At 38.5% G+C, this 19,856-nt stretch overlaps 1 protein-coding gene across 1 annotated transcript in view; it reads left to right on the top strand.

Annotated features, from left to right (window-relative positions):
- The window catches only part of GPC1 (glypican 1), a 253,882-nt gene that overhangs the window by 216,571 nt on the left and 17,455 nt on the right, over positions 1-19,856 (top strand). The window contains exons 4-6 of the mRNA XM_070753246.1: positions 14,137-14,302; positions 16,097-16,227; positions 18,340-18,459. Coding sequence (XP_070609347.1) covers positions 14,137-14,302; positions 16,097-16,227; positions 18,340-18,459 — 417 coding nt within the window. The remainder of the gene's footprint in view (positions 1-14,136; positions 14,303-16,096; positions 16,228-18,339; positions 18,460-19,856) is intronic.

Below are 19,856 nucleotides of genomic sequence, written 5' to 3'. Positions count from 1 at the left end.
TCGTCAGGCATGGGGAAATTGATTCCCCTGGGCCATTTTCGCTTTATGTATGGTTTGTATGAGATGTATGATTGTTTTTATATTAATGGGTTTTAAATTGTTTTAATTTTGGATTTGTATTGTTTCTGTTGTGAGCCACCCCGAGTCTTCGGAGAGGGGCGGCATGCAAATCTAAATAATAATAATAATAATAATAATAATAATAATAATAATAATAATAATAAACTGGAACTTGTGCCAGAACTACCATTTACCAGTGGCAAAGAACTGGTGGGATCATAAGCCCGAAAAAGTGGTCGAAAATGAGCAAACAAAACTGCTGTGGGACTTCCGACTTCAGACTGACCGAATTCTGAAGCATAACACACCAGACATCCTGATTGTGGAGAAAAAGAAAGTATGGATCATCCACATCGCAATCCTACGGGACAGCAGAATTGAGGAGGAGCAGCTAGAGAAATTAGTGAAATACGAAGATCTAAAAATCGAGCTGCAACGACTCTGGCATAAGCCAGTGAAAGTGATCCCAGTGGTACTTGGCACACTGGGCCAAGGATCTCAGCGGACATTTGAAAACCATCGGAATTGACAAAATCTCCATCTGTCGATTGCAAAAGGCCGCTTTACTGGGATCGGCAAACATAATTCTCCGCTACATCATGCAGTCCTAGGTGCTTGGGAAGCGCCCGACTGGTGATGAAATACGAAATCCAGCATAGTGATCTCGTTTGCTGTGTTGTATTGACATATAATAATAATAATAATAATAATAATAATAATAATAATAATAAAGCTATAATGAGTGGCAGAGCATAGTAACTATAGATTCTCTAGTTTATGTCTATGAAAGCAAGGGGGGGAGGGAATACATCTGAATGAAAGTAGCCTGAACTAGTGAAGTTGTTCATGCAGGGAATAAATAGAAAGTGAACACAAGCAAGGAAGAGGTGGAAGCTGCCTGGGACATAAAAATACTTGTAGGGTGATGTAGAGGTGCAATAAAAATATTCTATTTCTTGTGTTTATCCTCTAGTCTCATTATATATCCCATTGCAAGTATCAATAATAAAATAAGCTTTTCTTTAGCATGTCAAAGAAATGATCAATCATACAGTGCTGGAGAATAAACATTTAGAATTATTGTATTTCCTGTTCCCTTTGTTTGCAGAGTTTGCCATGTAATTTCCTTTATCTAAGATAAAATACACATCATTTGCATGATTGCTCAGCTCTGTATTCATATCTATCTAAAAAGATTATTTATTTCATATTACTTACTACGGATATAGCAATCTGTGCCATTCTTGTTGTAATTGATCCTTATTCAGTAAAATCTGCTATAGACAAAGCAAAGAAAAATACACTACTCATAAGCCATCCTTAGAGAAAGCGAGTAAATTAAATAAAGAGAAGGACTTTTCTTTTCTTTTTTTTGGTCAGCTCAAGCAACATTTCCGTTTTTAATTACTTCTGCTTCTTAATTTTGGTACTGTTAAAGTTCCTTACTTGTCCCAGCTTCCAGGACTTGTATCCTTTGAACATTTCAACCATTTTGCTTTTCAGTTTGCCCTTCAATTGAATCATTACATTCCAAAAGCTCTTGTAGAAATAGAAAGGTCTGCACGCATGCTGGATTGAAAGAATAGTGCAGTGATGGCGAACCTCTTTCGACTCAGGTGCAAAAGGATGCACACACATGCGATAGCACGAACAGGCATGCCTCCAACCATAATGCAATGCCCTTCCCCATGTATGCACACAACCCCACTCCCCACTCCCGTCCTGCCCCCCAGACATGCACACAGGCCTCACTGAAGCCTCCGGCATTCCGCTAGACCTGTTGGGCTGTTTTTTGCTCAACCCAAGCTTAAGGGAAACCTCCTGAACCCTCAGGAGGGTGATAAACAGTCCAATGGGCCAACTGGAAGTTCATTTCCGGACTTCCGATTGGCCTGTTGAGCCGTTATTGGCAGTTCTGTGTTAGCAAAAACTTCAGAAGAGAAGGATTTAGGGGTAGTGATTTCTGACAGTCTCAAAATGGGTGAGCAGAGTGGTCGGGCGGTAGGAAAAGCAAGTAGGATGCTTGGCTGCATAGCTAGAGGTATAACAAGCAGGAAGAGGGAGATTGTGATCCTGCTATATAGAGCACTAGTGAGACCACATTTGGAATACTGTGTTCAGTTCTGGAGACCTCACCTACAAAAAGATATTGACAAAATTGAACGGGTCCAAAGACGGGCTACAAGAATGGTGGAAGCATAAAACGTATCAGGAAAGACTTAATGAACTCAATCTGTATAGTCTGTAGGACAGAAGAAAAAGGGGAGACATGATCGAAATATTTAAATATGTCAAAGGGTTAAATAAGGTTCAGGAGGGAAGTGTTTTTAATAGGAAAGTGAACACAAGAACAAGGGGACACAACCTGAAGTTAGTTAGGGGAAAGATCAAAAGCAACATGAGAAAATATTATTTTACTGAAAGAGTAGTAGATCCTTGGAACAAACTTCCAGCAGACGTGGTAGATAAATCCACAGTAACTGAATTTAAACATGCCTGGGATAAACATATATCCATCCTAAGATAAAATACAGGAAATAGTATAAGGGCAGACTAGATGGACCATGAGGTCTTTTTCTGCCGTCAGTCTTCTATGTTTCTATGTTTCTAGTCAGCACGCACTCACGCGCTGGAGCTAACATAAGGCAATGCCTCATGTTCGTTCATATATGGCTCTGTGTGCCACTTGTGGCATGCGTGCCATAGGTTCCCCATCACTGGAATAGAGAATGAAAGCTATTCACCAAATTGTCCTTTGGATGGGGTTTTTTCATAGCCTCAAATTTCCCAGAAATGGCATAAATCATTACTTTCCCCGTCAGTCATCCTCACTGAAGAGCAATTCAAACTCTTCTTGACTATTTTAAAATACCTTTATTTTAGTATGAATGAAATGTTTTGCTGTTTGATGACTCTATGTGGCCAGCCTAGAAATCTCTTACCAGACTTTTCTTAGCATATGTGAGATTTTCCAACCTGCTAAGAAAGCATTTTGTATTATCCACAAGATAATCCCTGGTTAATACTTTCACATGCCACTTTAATTCTGCAGAATTAAGGCAAATAGGCCAGTGCTGGAAACAGCTTTTTGAATGAATCCATGACACTGCGTTTCACACACTATAAGGTGGGTTTTTTTTTTTCAACAGTCACCCTGTGGTATTTATTATTATTTATTTATTTTATTTATTAATTAGATTTGTATGCCGCCCCTCTCCTTAGACTCGGGGCGGCTAACAACAATAACACAATATAAACAAATCTAATATTTAAGTTAATTTAAAAACCCTAATTTAATAAACCAATCATACATACAGACATACCATGCATACATTTTTTGTAAGCCTAGGGGGAGGAGAATATCTCAGTTCCTCCATGCCTGACGGCAGAGGTGGGTTTTAAGGAGCTTACGAAAGGCAAGGAGGGTGGGGGCAACTCTGATCTCTGGGGGGAGTTGGTTCCAGAGGGTCGAGGCTGCCACAGAGAAGGCTCTTCTCCTGGGTCCCGCCAAACGGCATTGTTTAGTCAATGGAACCCGGAGAAGGCCAACTCTGTGGGACCTAACTGGTCGCTGGGATTCGTGCAGCAGGAGGCGGTCCCGGAGATATACTGGTCCGATGCCATGAAGGGCTTTATAGGTCATAACCAACGCTTTGAATTGTGACCAAAAACCGATTGGCAACTAGTGCAGACTGTGAAGTGTTGGTGTAACTGGGGCATATTTAAGGAAGCCCATGATAGCTCTCGCAGCTGCATTCTGCATGATCTAAAGTTTCTGTATACTTTTCAAAGGTAGCCCCATGTAGAGAGCGTTACAGTAGTCGAGCCTCAAGGTGATGAGGGCATGAGTGACTGTGAGCAGTGACTCCCAGTCCAAATAGGGCCGCAACTGGTGCACCAGGCGAACCTGGGCAAACGCCCCCCTCGCCACAGCTGAAAGATGTTTCTCTAATGTGAGCTGTGGATCGAGGAGGACGCCCAAGTTGCAGACCCTCTCTGAGGGGGTTAGTGATTCCCCCCCCATGGTAATGGACAGACAGATGGGATTGTCATTGGGAGGCAAAACCTACAGCCACTCCGTCTTATCAGGATTGAGTTTGAGTCTGTTGACACCCATCCAGACGCCAACAGCCTCCAGGCACCGGCACATCACTTCCACTGTTTCACTGACTGTATGCACCCTATGGAAGTCGGTCAGGTAAAAGAATCAACATAACAATATACCTGTGACACGCTGGATCATGTGAACATTTCCCCCCTGATCTTCTAAGTGTATTGAATTCCAAATAGCAATTTTTGTCCAATAGTATGCTTCCTTTTTATAGCAGTAACCCAAATGAGTAAACAACTGGAATGAGACTTTTTGTTCAGATGTAAAATTATGTTAAAAGGTGTATAACAAACTTCACTGTGAGATGAAACGGCATTATTCAGACAGCAAATCTATTTTAAAATACTCTTCCAAGGCCTAGAGGCAAATTATAAAGCTGGGGGATCATAATTAAGTGATTTTTAATCACTGAATAATTACGTTTACCATGAAATTAAATTCATATTAGATTTTTAATGGCTCATGGTTCCAACAAAATAATAATGTTGTACTTCATTCCATTAAGTAATGTTAATAAAGGAATGTTTCTACCATACATCCCTCTATAAATTTAGACTAGCTCTCCAAATTGCAAAGGACAGTTCTGTTGGAAAGCCATACCAGTTTCTAAGAGCAAAAGCTTGAAAGGCACACAATAACAGATTTTTGTTTTTTGCATAATATCAAAAACTTTTCTCAACACGTCTTCAGGGGACCAAGTTAGGGAAGACTGGAATTGGCCCTTAGGCTCAAATTAGATTGATGTGACAGACCCATCTGTTAGAACAGATGGTGGACTTCCCCTTAGCCCCGCTCCCTCCTCCCATTCCTTTATCCCCAGTGGAATTCCTCTCTATCCTTGGCAGAAAAAACCAGTGCTTGAAACAAAGAGTGTGGGAGGATGAACCAGGTTTTCTCATGTTCCATCAGCACACCTCCTTTTGGCCTCAGTTTTGAGGTAAACTTCAAGAGAAAGATAATACCGGTATGCTGTTCCACACAGTGGAGAAATTAAAAAAAAATCCAATATAAATTCTAAATCATCCCCCAGTGGATTTGTTTTTCATGCCAGAATTCTGTCAATATTTTTAATATAGGAGAGAGTGAAGAGGAATACCCTAGCTCAGTAATGGCAAACCTTTTTTCCCCTCAGGTGCCGAAAGAGCATGGGCCCACACCTACAACTCAATGCCTGGGGAGGGTGAAAACAGCTCCCCCCCCCCCCAAGAGACCCTCTGGGAGCCAAATGTAGCCTGTCCCAACTTCTAATGGGCTCAGTAGGCTCATGTTTCACCCTCCCCAGGCTCCAAAGCCTTCCCTGGAGCTGGGGGAGGGTAAAAAACACCCTTCCCCAACCCGCCGGAGGGTCTCTGGAAGCAAAAAACACCCTCCCAGAGCCTTCAGGCGAGCGAAAAATCAGCTAGCTGGCACACACATGCACGTTAGAGCTAAGCTAGGGCAATGGCTCACATGCCAGCAGATACGGCTCTGTGTGCCACCTGTGGCACCCGTGCCATAGGTTCGTCATCACTACCATAGCTCCTTCTTCCCCTCATCAGTCTTGCCCTCATCATCCTATCAAGCTCTTTATGTTATGTGGGATCCCGAAATTTCTACATCAGCCAGCTAGCCGAATCTGAAACTTAGAACAGAGGAACTTCAGAAGACTTTTATGGAATATCCTTTTCTAAATCAAAAAGCAGATAACTGCATATAAGAAATGATTATCACAGAGAAATAATTTTACTGATAATATTGTTACATATACATCTTAAATACACATGCACACTCACATCCACTAAGAGGCATTTTTGGTGGATCTATAAACACATTCTCTATAACTTACATTTAATTGTCTTGAACAAGCTGTTTGAAGAAAAGAAATACAACTTCAGAATAGATTATAATACATTTTCATTTTGCTATTGTACTCTATCCAGATGTCTTTTTCCTCATGAAAGATCTGCTAGTTTTCTGTTTGTTTTTAAGGTGGATGGTAAGTATATGTCAAGCAACAATGCTTGGAGTATTAGTCATTTTGCAACACAGGTATTGTAACAGTTAGAATTCTCCTTTTATGCTATGGATTGGAAGTGACCAAACGGAGCAATGGGCCTTGTTTTTGCTACCATCATTTAGGTAGAATAAATACATGGATCCAGTCTAATTAAGACATTATATTGCCATATTAATTTAATACTCTCTCTTCCCACCATACACAACTCACAAAGGCATGTCTATGCATTTCTCAACTTAGATCATAAGTACAAAATATTGGCAGGTGACAGCTTTCATAAAATGTAATTGTTTATCAAGAATAAAATACAGTGATACCTCGTCTTACAAACGCCTCGTCATACAAACTTTTCAAGATACAAAACTGGGGTTTAAGATTTTTTTGCCTCTTTTTACAAACTATTTTCACCTTACAAACCCACCGCCGCCACTGGGATACCCTGCCTACGGATGTCCGTTGCCAGCCGAAGCGCTGGGATTACCTGAGGCTCCCCTCCATGGGAAACCCCACCTCCAGACTTCTGTTGCCAGCAAAGCGCTCATTTTTGCAATGCTGGGATTCCCCTGCTGGGATTCCCCTGCAGCATCCCAAAAACACAGAAGTCCGGAGGTGGGGTTTCCCATGGAGGGGAGCCTCAGGGGAATCCCAGCAGCGCAAAAATGGGCGGTGAATTTTGGGCTTGCACGCATTAATCGCTTTTCCATTGATTCCTATGGGAAACATTGTTTCGTCTTACAAACTTTTCACCTTAAGAACCTCATCCCGGAACCAATTAAGTTTGTAAGACAAGGTATCACTGTATAGCACTACAAGTGTGTTTGTTGCGTTAGATACTAAAACCCAATATATCCCTGTATTAAAATTAAGTATTTTTGTTTTGTTTTGTAGACTTCTATGTATGTGTTATAACTAATTCACTGTCTTCAAGTTTTTTAAAACTTATGAAAATATGAATCTTTTTAAATCAAGAAAAATTGCTCAATCTAAACTAATCCCTAATTCAGTGGAGATTGTGTTCATCATTCAAAATTCTGACTTTTGTGTGTCCTTGAAGGATAAAAATAAGTTGTTAATGAATTTCATTTGAATGGGCTGATTATAGATTTAGCATATTTAGAGTATAAACAATTGTAGTCACATTAATTTAAATGAGCATACCTATGAATAACTAAGCCTGAATAATTATAGTTAGTCCTTAATACCAGTATGTAAGCTGGTAATATAATTTCTGCTTATGTATTTATCTGAGAAACTAGTAAATTCTATTTTCATATCACTTACAATTATGTTAACTCTGCAAACTGCTGGGCTTCCTGGCATATTTTAAAAAGAAATGTAAAAATGTTATTGTTATAAATTATATTAAAGCTAAGTGACATTCTACTCTGATTTCCTATGAGGTAATTATTTAAAAAGACAAATAATTCTAAGGGTTATCTAATTGATGAGAATAAGTAAACTCTAGTTGAATTCTCAGCCAGAATACTTTGACATAGAAATAATGAAATAAATCATATTACATTGGCCTTGACGTCCTGCTTATCCATATTATTTATTCATTCGTTGTAAGTATAATGTGCATATTTCTTATGAACAAAGAAACATTTATCAGGATTCTCAAACCTAAACAACTGCAACCACGTTGTATTATGGCCTTGGAAAATATTTCTTTAACATTCCTCAATTAAAGGTAAAGATATTAAAGTGTCAAGCAAAACATTCATCTCTTCGGTGAAAGCTTGTTAGAACACATCTGAATGAGATACCCCACCAACAAAATTTAGTTCACTGAATGGGATCAGAATTTATAGTAATAAATCAAGTTATAAAAAGCAATGCTATTTTAGTAATGCATTTGCTACCAATAAATCAATTCTGCCCCATGTTGAGAAATTTATAAATCAAAAGGTAGCTGAAGGCCCAGTGAAATTAAACTCTCTTTGAATATTAGAAAGGAGTGAGCGAACTATATGAATATACACAGTGAAGGGCTTCCAAAATTTTTACTACCACACTGTGGGCGTGGCTTATGCAGGATGCCTTGCATTTTCTTTCAACATTTCAGTGCAAATTGGGTACTCTGAGGTGGAGCTCCATTTTTGCTACCCATTGCGTTTCCCCGCATCTGGGCAGTAGCCCACCCCTGAATATATAGTATAAAGAATTCCAAAGTATGGGAGCTGCCACAGAGTAGCCTTGTTGTCTTGCTTATGGCAATTCAGATAATAATAATAATAATAATAATAATAATAATAATAATAATAATAATAATAATAATTTATTAGATTTGTATGCCACCCCTCTCCAAAGACTCGGGACGGCTCACAACAGTAATAAAAAACAGTATAACAATGGAACAAATCTAATAATAAAAATTATATAAAAAACCCCAACTGTTAAAAACCATACAACACATACATACCAAACATAAAATATAAGAAAGGTAGACCTACCATAATCAAGACATGTTTATCTACTTTATTTATTTATTTATTTATTTATTTATTTATTTATTCATTCATTCATTCATTCATTCATTCATTCATTCATTTATTGCATTTATATGCCGCTCACTCCAAACGGACTCTGAGCGGCTAACAACAAGTACAAATACAATAGAAGTTAAAAAACCAATAAAAACTTCACTAAAATCACATGTATTAATGCCTTGATAATTAAGGTCGTCTTCTACATATGGTCTCATAGCAAGCTAGCCAGAGAACTGTTCTCAATGAATGGGTAGATTCACCTCTGGTAGGATGGTGCTTGGTACAACGTATAATGAAAACCAGCTGGTGGCTTTGGGCCAATCACCCTTTCTCAGCCCAACTCACCCCACAGGTTGTTGTTGCAGGGAAAATAGGAGAAATGAATATTAAGTATGTTCGCCATCTTATTTATAAAAATAATAAAGAGAAGTTATTAAAATCTAAATAAATAATTTAATGCTGTATGAGCATCAAGTTTTATTAATAATATATAGTAAATAACCAAGACAGCAATGTCAGAAGGGGTGTTACCATCCTTTGGCTGGATTGATTTACCAGTAATCTCAGTATACATATTCAGGATCCATTATAATTTTTGTGTTACCTCTAAAAGCTATTTCAGAATGCATGATTGATCCTATTTGAATGAGTTCATGACTGCCCATCATTTAGTATGCAAATTTGTTGTTGCAACCTCCTTTGATGATCACAATTCGTTTGGAAGTCTTTCCTTGTTTATCTACGTCCATTTCCATCTTTGGTGACTTTACATTCCAATATTGTTTCTTGTGTATTCTAATGGCTCTCTTAAATTCTATAAGTTCTTTCTGAGATCATTGTCTTTCTTGGCTTTGGCTTCTTTTCTGGACAGTTTCTACCATCTGTTCCAGTTTACTTTCTTCTGTCTATTGGCAGTCTCTTTTCCATTCATCCTTAACTTTTTTTGATTTCATTCCATTGTTCCTCTGGTTCCTTACTAGTGAAGTTCAGGACTTCAAAGCAGTGCCTAGTGATCTTGAAAATAGCCAGCATATGTTAAAAATCATATTGTAGAAACTGGATAACTTTGTTGTTCTTCTTTAGTTTGATTTGGAATTTGCACATGATCTGCTCTACAGTCAGTTCTTGGGCATGATTTTGTTGTTATAACTTACCTTTTCCAATTCCTTGTACCAAACCAATCAATTTGAAAGTATCCAAGTACTTTTGGATAATCTGATCCACAGTGTCATTGTTGTACTAATGACATCTCTATTATTCTTTGTTGATCTTTGATTGATTGATGTCAATATGTGATGGCTTATGATAAAGTATCTTAGTAACATTTACTCTTTGATCCCATCTTATTGCCTTAAAAAGAATCAGAAGGCGGAGATTGTTGAGGTGTGTGCGTGTGTGTGTTTCAATCTGGTTATCCTTTCCAACCTTCATGATGGCTCCTCACTCTTGCCTCCAAGTCTCCCAGATTGTCTCTGTTTTCTCAATCTGTAACCTTAGATCTTGATTGAGGATCAACTAATTTGACATCAGTTTATTGATTTTATTAACAAAAGTCACTAATTTTCATTTGATGAATGCTTATACAATCTGTGGGTTCTGAAAGCATACTAGGGTATGCTTGTTAGTTTCATGCCTAAATTACTGCAATAATCCCAATTCCCATTTCTGCCCCCCCAAATCTTAATTAGAATACAGTGATCCCCCGATCATTGCGAGGGTTCCGTTCCAGGACCCCTAGCAATGATCGGTTTTTCGTGAAGTAGCGCTGCGGAAGTAAAAACACCATCTGCGCATGCGCAGATAGTGTTTTTACTTCCGCCGCAGCAGCGAGGAGCCGAAGATTGGGGTTTCCCCACCGCCCACGCAAACTCCTCGCTGCCGCTCGCCCGCCCTTCGCCCGCCCACGCCGTTCGCTCGCGCCGCTTCCCAGCTGAGTCCTGAAGCCAATTCGCTTCAGGACTCAGCTGGGAAGCGGCGCGAGCGAACGGCGTGGGCGGGCGAAGGGCGGGCGAGCGGCAGCGAGGAGTTTGCGTGGGCGGTGGGGAAACTCCTCGCTGATGCCCGCCGCTCGCCCTCCCGCCAGCAAGAGGGGGAAGACCCAGGGAAGCCGCCCAGCAGCTGATCTGCCCGGCGCCATCTACGCATGCGTGGCCATAAAAAAAAGAGCGCGCATGCGCAGATGGTGTTTTGACTTCCGGGTTGAAAAATCGCGATTTAGCCCGTTCGCAATGATCGGGATCGCGATACCCGGGGGATCACTGTACTACTATTTAAGCTGTTTTGGACACTCCATCCTACTCTATTCCTACTGGAATTCTCATTGCAGAACAGAATCTTCTCTTTCCTACCTGAATTAAAGCTCAAGTTTAAGCTCTTCTTATTTGTGTTTAAAGACCTCCAGTTATACAGACACATGCAGCCTAGAACCTGCTTTAGTTCTCCATACAACATTGTTCACTCCTTATATTCTTCTATTCAATAATTTACTTCAATTTTTCATTTCAGAGTTATAGCTTCTGACTTCCAGGCTTTGGGGGACTTAGCCTTGCAAGCCTGGAACAGCCTATCTCCCTCCTTCCTGTCAATTGAATGAACAGTTATGGCATTATTTATTTTATTTATTTATTTGGATTTGTATGCCGCCCCTCTCCATGGACTCGGAGCGACTCACGACATTAGAAAAGAATTTGTGTATTTTCCTGTTCTGTTCTCATTAATCTTGGCAATGCCTGTATTAATGCCTGATGTGTTTTAACTATGGATGTATGCATATTTGGTCATATTCTAGGCTTTTGTTTCACACACAAACTGATGTTTTCTTGGATTGTCTCTTAATATTTGTTTCCTGGTTTGACTGCTAAGTTATGTACTCTTTTTATTGAACATAACCTTGTCGTTATTTGTGTTTGATATTACTGTATTTTTTCGGAGTATAAGACGCACTGGATGAGCCGGGGTGGCTGAGCAGGTAGAGTGCTGTACTGTAGGCCACTGAAGCTGACTGTAGATCTGTAGGTCAGCGGTTCAGATCTTATCACCGGCTCAAGGTTGACTCAGCCTTCCATCCTTGCGAGGTGGGTAAAATGAGGACCCAGATTGTGGGGGCAATAGGCTGACTCTGTTAAACAGTGCTATTGCTAACATGTTGTGAGTCGCCCTGAGTCTGAGGAGAAGGGCAGCATAAAAATCGAACAAATGAATGAATGAATGAATGAATGAATAAATAAATAAATAAATAAATAAGACGGACCTTAGTTTTGGTGGAAGAAAACAAGGAAATAAGGCCTCTACCTCCCAGAAATTTGACAAACAGGAAACAGCCCAGATGATATACACTGTTTGCTGTGTATTCCTGTCCATGGGTGCCTGACCCATAGAAATAGCAAAGAATTGGAGAAATGTACATTATGGCAGTATATTAATGCCTGAAAGTTTTCCTGAATGTAAGAAATTATTACATGCCTCCCAATTATTTGATTAGATCTACTGCAAACATGATTAAGTCAGGGTTTAACCCAGCTGCCTTATCTTAATACTAAAACAGGACATTATTACATTTCAGATTATACTTTTACAGATCTTTAAAACTGATGTGGCTTTCTGGAAGTATACATTATTCTCTCTTAAAAGAAGATATAATAGCACTGGGCCTCTTCAGATCAAGCATTTATTTTAAAAAGCTTCTTCATTTTATTAAGTTGTCTAGAGCAATAATAAAGCAGTCTTTAAAAATAAGTCTAACAATTTGAACATTCTATAGACATTTACAATATAGTTATTACTTACCTCCTTGCATCCAGATTCAGCAACTGACTAGCACAAGAAAATGAAATTCTACCCCTGCCTCTTGCCTCCATGCCGCTAAAGCTGCACTTTAGTTTCACTTTCATTTTAGCACCTGGCTTGCCTTTCAGTCAGCTGAGAGTTGGGAAACGGATAATGAGTTGCTTAACAGGCTCTATTCTGCTTGCTGCATGGAGGGAAATTGCTGGGAGGCAGAGGCCAAAGGATGACACTCCCAAGTTTTCACTCTCTTTTGGGGGGTGAAAAGATGTGTCTTATACTCCAAAAAATATGATATATCCTGGTTTGGTAAAGGTGCATAATAAAATTAGTGGTCCTTGGATATCTTGTTTTGGTGTTGACTAGCAAACCAGATTCATAAACTGAGATTTGTAATGAAGTTGAAAACTATGCTTTTTGCTAACTAAGTTTAGTTTGGCCATCAGTATTTTTCCATCATATCTATAACCCGATCAATAACAAGAACTTAATATATTTTGGAGGTATATTATGATAGAAATTGAACTGATTATTTTACGCTAAATGCTAAGATAGCAGAAGTCAAAAATAAATGAGGAAAAAGTTCATTGTCTCTTATATTTTTCGAAGTTCAAACTTTGAGTTCTAAAGTATAGTTAATGCTACATATATTTTTATACAATAATTGAATTCAGGCTCACATTGATGGAAATCAGGAAACTTGTCAAATACTGACTTTATTATCTGGTTTCAGATTCATGGAAATTTTAGTAAACTTATTGCCAAAGTATATTTATTTGTTTATAGGTACATAATGTACATATATACACAAAATATATTTCTCACAGTTCTGTCAATAGGTGGTGTGTTTTTTTAAATCCTCTGGAACAATTTATACTGAATATTAAAATAATATTTCATGTTTGATTTCCAGTAGGGTTTGATATGGTAAATCATGGTGATTCTCTTCAAATTCTGCACTACCTGACTGAATAAACAAATAAACATGGTTTTATTATTACATTTGCTATTTGACTATTCTTTATAGGTATCTTATTAGTGTAGCAGTTAAGGTATTAGGATGGAAAGCAGGAGGTAGTGAGTTTTAGTCCTGCCTTACGCACAAAGCCCGTTGTGTGATCATGAGCCAGTCACTTTCTCTCAGCCATAAGCAGAAGGCAATGGCAAATCACTTCTGAAAAACCTTGCCAAGAAAATTTCAAGGACTTGTCCACGCAGTCTCCAAGAATCGGACATGATTGAACAGAAGACAAAAAAAGTATTTCAGAACCATTGCTGGCATCTATAATATTTATGTGCTTGTTTCTTTATTCTTCTTGCCTTTTTTAAATTGGCAGGACATCAAAGAAACAATTGTAGGGTAACTTACCAGTACTATGCCTTAAGCCCTGAATCTATTCTAAATGTTCATATTTCAGAATGCATGGTTTTCAAGGATTTTGAAATGTTTCATTCTGATCATCTCTGAAAAGTAGTCCTACTTTGAAATTAAGTGGGCTATGTCCAAGAATTTCATATAAGAAACAAACCAGTTGTCTATTAAATGGACTTAGTTTTAAAATTTATATAAATTATCTCTACACACGCACAAAAATATTTTTTCTCTTTTGAATTCCTAGCTGCGGTTTAGGTTACATCTTGTGTTTTACGATTGTTGTATTATACCCTTAAGAAATAATTGTTTGTTTGTTTTTAAGGTCCCTCTGAGCCAGTATTGCAATCGCGCTATTATGAAGTTGATATATTGTGCGCACTGCCGGGGCATGTCAAACATTAAGCCATGTAATAGCTATTGCCGTAATGTCTTGAAGGGCTGCCTAGGCAATCATGCTGACCTGGACACTGAATGGAAGAATATGATTGGTAAGATCTACAGATGCCTGCCTGAAAAAATTGCTTCCATTGACATTTTTTTAGTTCTTATTTTCCCCTTTTAGTTAAGCAATGCAAGGTTGGAGGTCAATTGATACATGCCTTAGAGGAATACAGTGGTACCTCATGATACGAACTTAATTGGTTCCAGGAGGAGGTTCGTAAGGTGAAAAGTTCGTAAGATGAAACAGTGTTTCCCATAGGAATCAATGTAAAAGCAAATAATGCGTGCAAATCCTTCAGGAAAATCCCAAACTTTAGAAGGGAGGCGAACAGAGGGCAGGGAGGAGCAGCTAAAGGGGGCGGGTGGAAGAAGTAAGGCTAGGCTAAAGGGTGAGTGGGAATGAAGAAAGGCAAGGGGGGCACCCCTCCCTTTTCTTTTTTCAAAAGACACAGTTTCAGTGCCTTTGCAAGCATGCAAAATCTTTACTCCTCCAAGCTGCCCCTCCCTTTTCTTTCTTAAAAAGACACCGTTTCAGTGCTTTTGCAAGCATGCAAAATCTTTACTCCTCCAAGCTGCCCCTCCCTTTTCTTTCTTAAAAAGGCACCGTTTCAGTGCTTTTGCAAGCATGCAAAATCTTTACTCCTTCAAGCTGCCCCTCCCTTTTCTTTCTTCAAAAAAGGGGAAAAAAAGAAACCCCTTCATCCCAGCAGCAGCTGCTTGGGTTCGTAAGGTGAAAATAGTTCGGAAGAAGAGGCAAAAAAATCTTAAACACCAGGTTCGTATCTTGAAAAGTTCGTTAGAAGAGGCGTTCGTAAGATGAGGTACCACTGTATTTTCAATATCTTTGAAGCATCACTTCTTCTACAGTATGAAATTCTCCATATATTTTGAAATTCCATACTTCCTATAATGGATTGTAAATCTTTTAAGTGTTGCCCAAGGCACGAGGATATAGAAGCTCCAAGTATTCATCAGTATCACGGATTGGATGATTTTAAGCAGTTAAAAAAATAATGTCTTCAGAAAAAGTGTTTTTTAAGAATGAGTAAAAAGTTCGGTCGCCTTCAAATTGAACTCTATTTCTAGTAAACTACATGGGCATGTGTAGAAAAAGTTTAAAAATTGAAGTTCTCAAGTTTAATTATTTAATTCTGTTTTGTACGTTGCTATTTAAAAATTCTTAAATTTATTATATCACTTTAGCATTATGACTTCTTTTTCTGAGGGGGACAATATTTAAATATTTGTCAGGTTCTAAACTGATTGATTGATTGTTTGATTGCTTTCAAACCAGTGTTGACACTTAATGACAACCACATAGATAGATTTTCTTTGTGATGTCTTTCGGTCCATCAGGTTTTCCAACAGTACATCCATTGCCATTTTAAGTGAGACCATCCACCATTACAGACTTCTCAAAGAGACCTAGAGTTTTGCATAATTGTCCAAAATAGGAGAGGGTGAGCCTATTCGTATGTGCCCTGAGTGAGAATGCTCCATTGATAGGTTTGATGATCCATTTGTTTAGTTGGTTTGTGGTCCATACCGTAGTATTCTCGAGACCTTCGTCCAGCACCCAAGTTCAATACTTTTCCAATCTGAAGTCCAACTTTTACCTACATAAAGTATCACAGGAAATGCTACTGTTTGCGCTCTTGCAATCTTTGTAGGTGTAGGTGAATCGTGGCATTTGAATATCTAGCATATAAATAAATATATAAAATATTCCATTGATGTATGTTGCATTTTCAGTATTGATTGTAGTAATTACAAAGAGATCAGCTCAAATGATTTGTTTCATATGCTTTAATCGGTATCATTTTATTCTTTTTCCCCAATAGACTCATTACTGTTGGTGGCTGATCGTTTTGATGGACCATCTAATGTAGATGTTGTAATTAGTACGATTCATATTAGGATTTCTGAAGCCATTTCAAACATGCAAGAAAACAAAGAATCGATAACATCCAAGGTAAGAACTAAATTGTGAACTTCGGAATATTTACCTCTTAATTGTCTGTACAGTGGTACCTCGAGATACGAGTTTAATTCGTTCCGGACCTGGGCTCTTAAGTCGAGCAGCTCTTATCTCGAACAACTTTTCCCCATAGGAATTAATGTAAATAATTTTAATTGGTTCCAGCCCTCAAAAAACTCACAAAGTTAGTCTAAATTATGCAGAAAGACATGTTTTTAATGAAGAAATGTACATGTACATATAAATGAATAATGAAGTTTCTTTCACTTAACTTGTAAACTTTCTTAAACTTTTAAATTTACATATGTTCAACTTCTCTGCCACCCAATCCTGTAGGACAGAGGTCCCCAACCCTTTTTGTACCAGGGACCGGCTTTAAGCGATCAAGAGAGGAATGGGTGAATGAATGGACGGAGGGTGGGAAGGAAGGAAGGGAAGAGGGAAGGGACAGGAACAGAGGAAGGAAGCAAGGAAACTTATGAAAGGGGAGAGTAAGAGAGGAATGAGTGAAGGGAGGGAGGGAGGGAAGAAGGTGGGAAGGAGAAAGAAAAGAAGAAATAGAGGAAGGGAAGGTAAAAGAGAGAAAGAAAAAGAGCAAGAAAGCAAGCAAGCAAGCAAGCAAGAAAGAAAGAAAGAAAGAAAGAAAGGGGGAAGGGACAGAACAGAGGAAGGAAGCAAGGAAACTTATGAAAGGGGAGAGTAAGAGAGGAATGAGTGAAGGGAGGGAGGGAGGGAAGAAGGTGGGAAGGAGAAAGAAAAGAAGAAATAGAAGGGAAGGTAAAAGAGAGAAAGAAAAAGAGCAAGAAAGAAAGCTGCAAGCACCCCCCCGAGCCCCCCAGGCCGGCTGCAACCTTTTAAAACACGCGCGCCGCTTCGCAGCTGTCTCCTGAAGCCGAACGCGGAAGTTAGCGTTTGGCTTCAGGAGACAGCTCCTTGGCGCTTGTATCTCGAATTTGGGCTTGTAAGTAGAACAAAAATATCTCTCCCCTCCCAGCTCTTATCTCGAGTTGCTCTTAAGTAGAGCAGCTCTTATGTCGGGGTTCCACTGTATTTTTCTTATTGCTCCCTCCCTTACCTCCCCTGAATATTCATGGTATTTCTTGTAAACAGTCACCTAAGCATGCCAAGTGTCTTTGGATCACACCCTGGTTATTTTGAGCCAGTGACATTCAATGACATGTTACCAATGAGATGATTCCATTGTCTCTACTAATAAAAAATAGACATGTTAAGCTTCCATTCTTCAGGACCCAATAGGTGGAAAGCCACTTTTACTGTCATACAAGAATGATTAAACCCTAGACCTGTCATCTTTAATTTGTATGTGTTGACTGGAATGTGTCTCCTTCCCAATATAAGAGTGAGCTCACTGTCTCCTTCCCAGTATAAGAGTGAGCTCACGGTGAGATTTCTCTGTCTCTTCCTCATCACCTTTGATTTCCAAACATGTGTCCTATATGTGTTCCTGAACAGAGTGTGATATTTTAGCCCAGCATAAAAGAAATTTATTCCATCACAAATCCAAAACCTGCCTCTTGCCATCCAATTGACCCTGATGTGAACAGCATAATTTGAGTTCCTGGACCCCAGCTATTATTCTTATGGAAAAGAAGAACTGTAATTAAAGCTGCTGAGAGAAAGTGCATCAGGAACTGACTAGCAAGTAAATAAGTCACCAATAGACTGACAGAAAGAAAAAAGAGAGAACATGGTACTGCTGCCTAAAATATAGTGATTTAAAGCCATCAGTTCAGAGAATGAAAATGCCTTCAAAATCCATTAATCATTGTTTGCTTAGATTGTTAAGGAAATCAACAAAAGAAAGCTTTAGGGTGGGGGTTTTTTAATTCACTAATTACAGTATTATGCATATATGACATGCCATATCAATGCTAGTTTTGGAGGGCTTAAGCAACTTAGAAAAATAGAGGTCGTTGTGCTATACATTTTAAAATCAGCTTTTTAAATCAAGCAAAGCAAAAACACTAGTATGAAATATATAGGAAATCAGGATGTGCTCATATTTGAAAAGAATTGTAAGTAAATTTAATATTGGTGAAGTAAATGTGCAGAGATTTATCTGGTAATTTTCTTCTGTTTCCTCAGGTTTTTCAAGGTTGTGGAAATCCCAAACTCAATACAAAAGCTGCCAATGTGGAAGATAAGAAGAGGCGGGGAAAATATGTCACCGAAGATAAACCTTCTGGGCTTGGTTCAGAGAAATTTGTAAGTGCAGAGGGTTTTTTTGATTTAATTCTGCACTAGAACTATTTGTGTAACCTGTTAATTAAAATGCTCATTGGGCCTTGTAAAAATGTTCATGGAGTGAAGGAATACATATAAGCATAGTTTCAATGTGGAGCCTTTCTTTCATCATCAAAAGACACTTTTTTAAACACACCAAATCCTTAGCAGTTCTGCTTACCAATATAAGGAGTTATTCTTCTCATATTTAGATTTTAAATTTAGACTTTATGACCTATAAAGCCCTTCATGGCACTTGACCAGATTACCTAAGGGACCGCCTTCTGCTGCACGAATCCCAGCGACCAGTTAGGTCCCACAGAGTGGGTCTTCTCTGGGTCCCGTCAACTAAACAATGCCGCTTGGTGGGACCCAGGGAAAGAGCCTTCTCTGTGGTGGCCCTGGCCCTCTGGAACCAACTCCCCCCAGAAATTAGAATTGCCCCCACCCTCCTTGCCTTTCGTAAGCTACTTAAAACCCACCTCTGCCGCCAGGCATGGGGGAATTGAGATACTCTTTCCCCCTAGGCCCTTACAATTTAATGCATGGTATGTCTGTATGTATGTTTGGTTTTTATATTAATGGGTTTTTAATCGTTTTTAGTATTGGATTATTATTGTACGCTGTCTTTTTTTTTTTTTTAATAATTTTTACTAATTTACAAAGAATTATATACAAAGGGAGGAAGATGCATCTTAATTGACAACATTATGATAGCATATACTCGCAGGTATAAATATGATTATTCTGTTCAGTTACACTTTGTCTAGTCAATATACATATCAAAATCATAACCTATTATGGCTAAAGTACTATATCTCTATAGTTCGTTATCCTTTAAATCTTCTGGGTCTTCCTCCCATCCCCTTCCCCCCACTGAACTGTGATAGTTCTAAAAAGTTTAGATTGTTAATTGGGCGGCATATGGTTGCCGCGGTTTTGTTGTTGTTTTATTTTTATCAATATATTTCTAAGTTACACTTGAGAAGAAATCGTATTGGATTGATCAGAGTATTCATAGTAATCCGATATCACTATAGCCATTTCTACATTATCCATTAATGTATTTTGATCTACATTTTATATTGTTTCCTTGTTTTTCTTTCCTTTCTCCATTTGTTTTTTATTTTTTACCCAGTCATAAAATTTTTCCCAATTCTTATAGAATCTCGAATCTTCTTTGTTTTTAAGTTTTTGGGTGAGCCTATCCATTTCTGCACAATCATAGATTTTTTAAATAATTTCTCTTTCATTTGGTGTATTGTCTCTTTTCCAATTTTGTGCTATTGTGATTCTTGTAGCTGTAATTATATGTTGTATTAGGTATGTCTTCTTTTTTATTTTTCGAATCCATTATGCTCAGGAGGAATATTTCTGGT

The sequence above is a fragment of the Erythrolamprus reginae genome, chromosome 5 (genome assembly GCF_031021105.1).
Source record: "Erythrolamprus reginae isolate rEryReg1 chromosome 5, rEryReg1.hap1, whole genome shotgun sequence".
NCBI classification, from domain to species: domain Eukaryota; kingdom Metazoa; phylum Chordata; class Lepidosauria; order Squamata; family Dipsadidae; genus Erythrolamprus; species Erythrolamprus reginae.
Note: the sequence above shows the minus strand (reverse complement) of the source record. Positions and strands in the feature narration are given on the sequence as shown.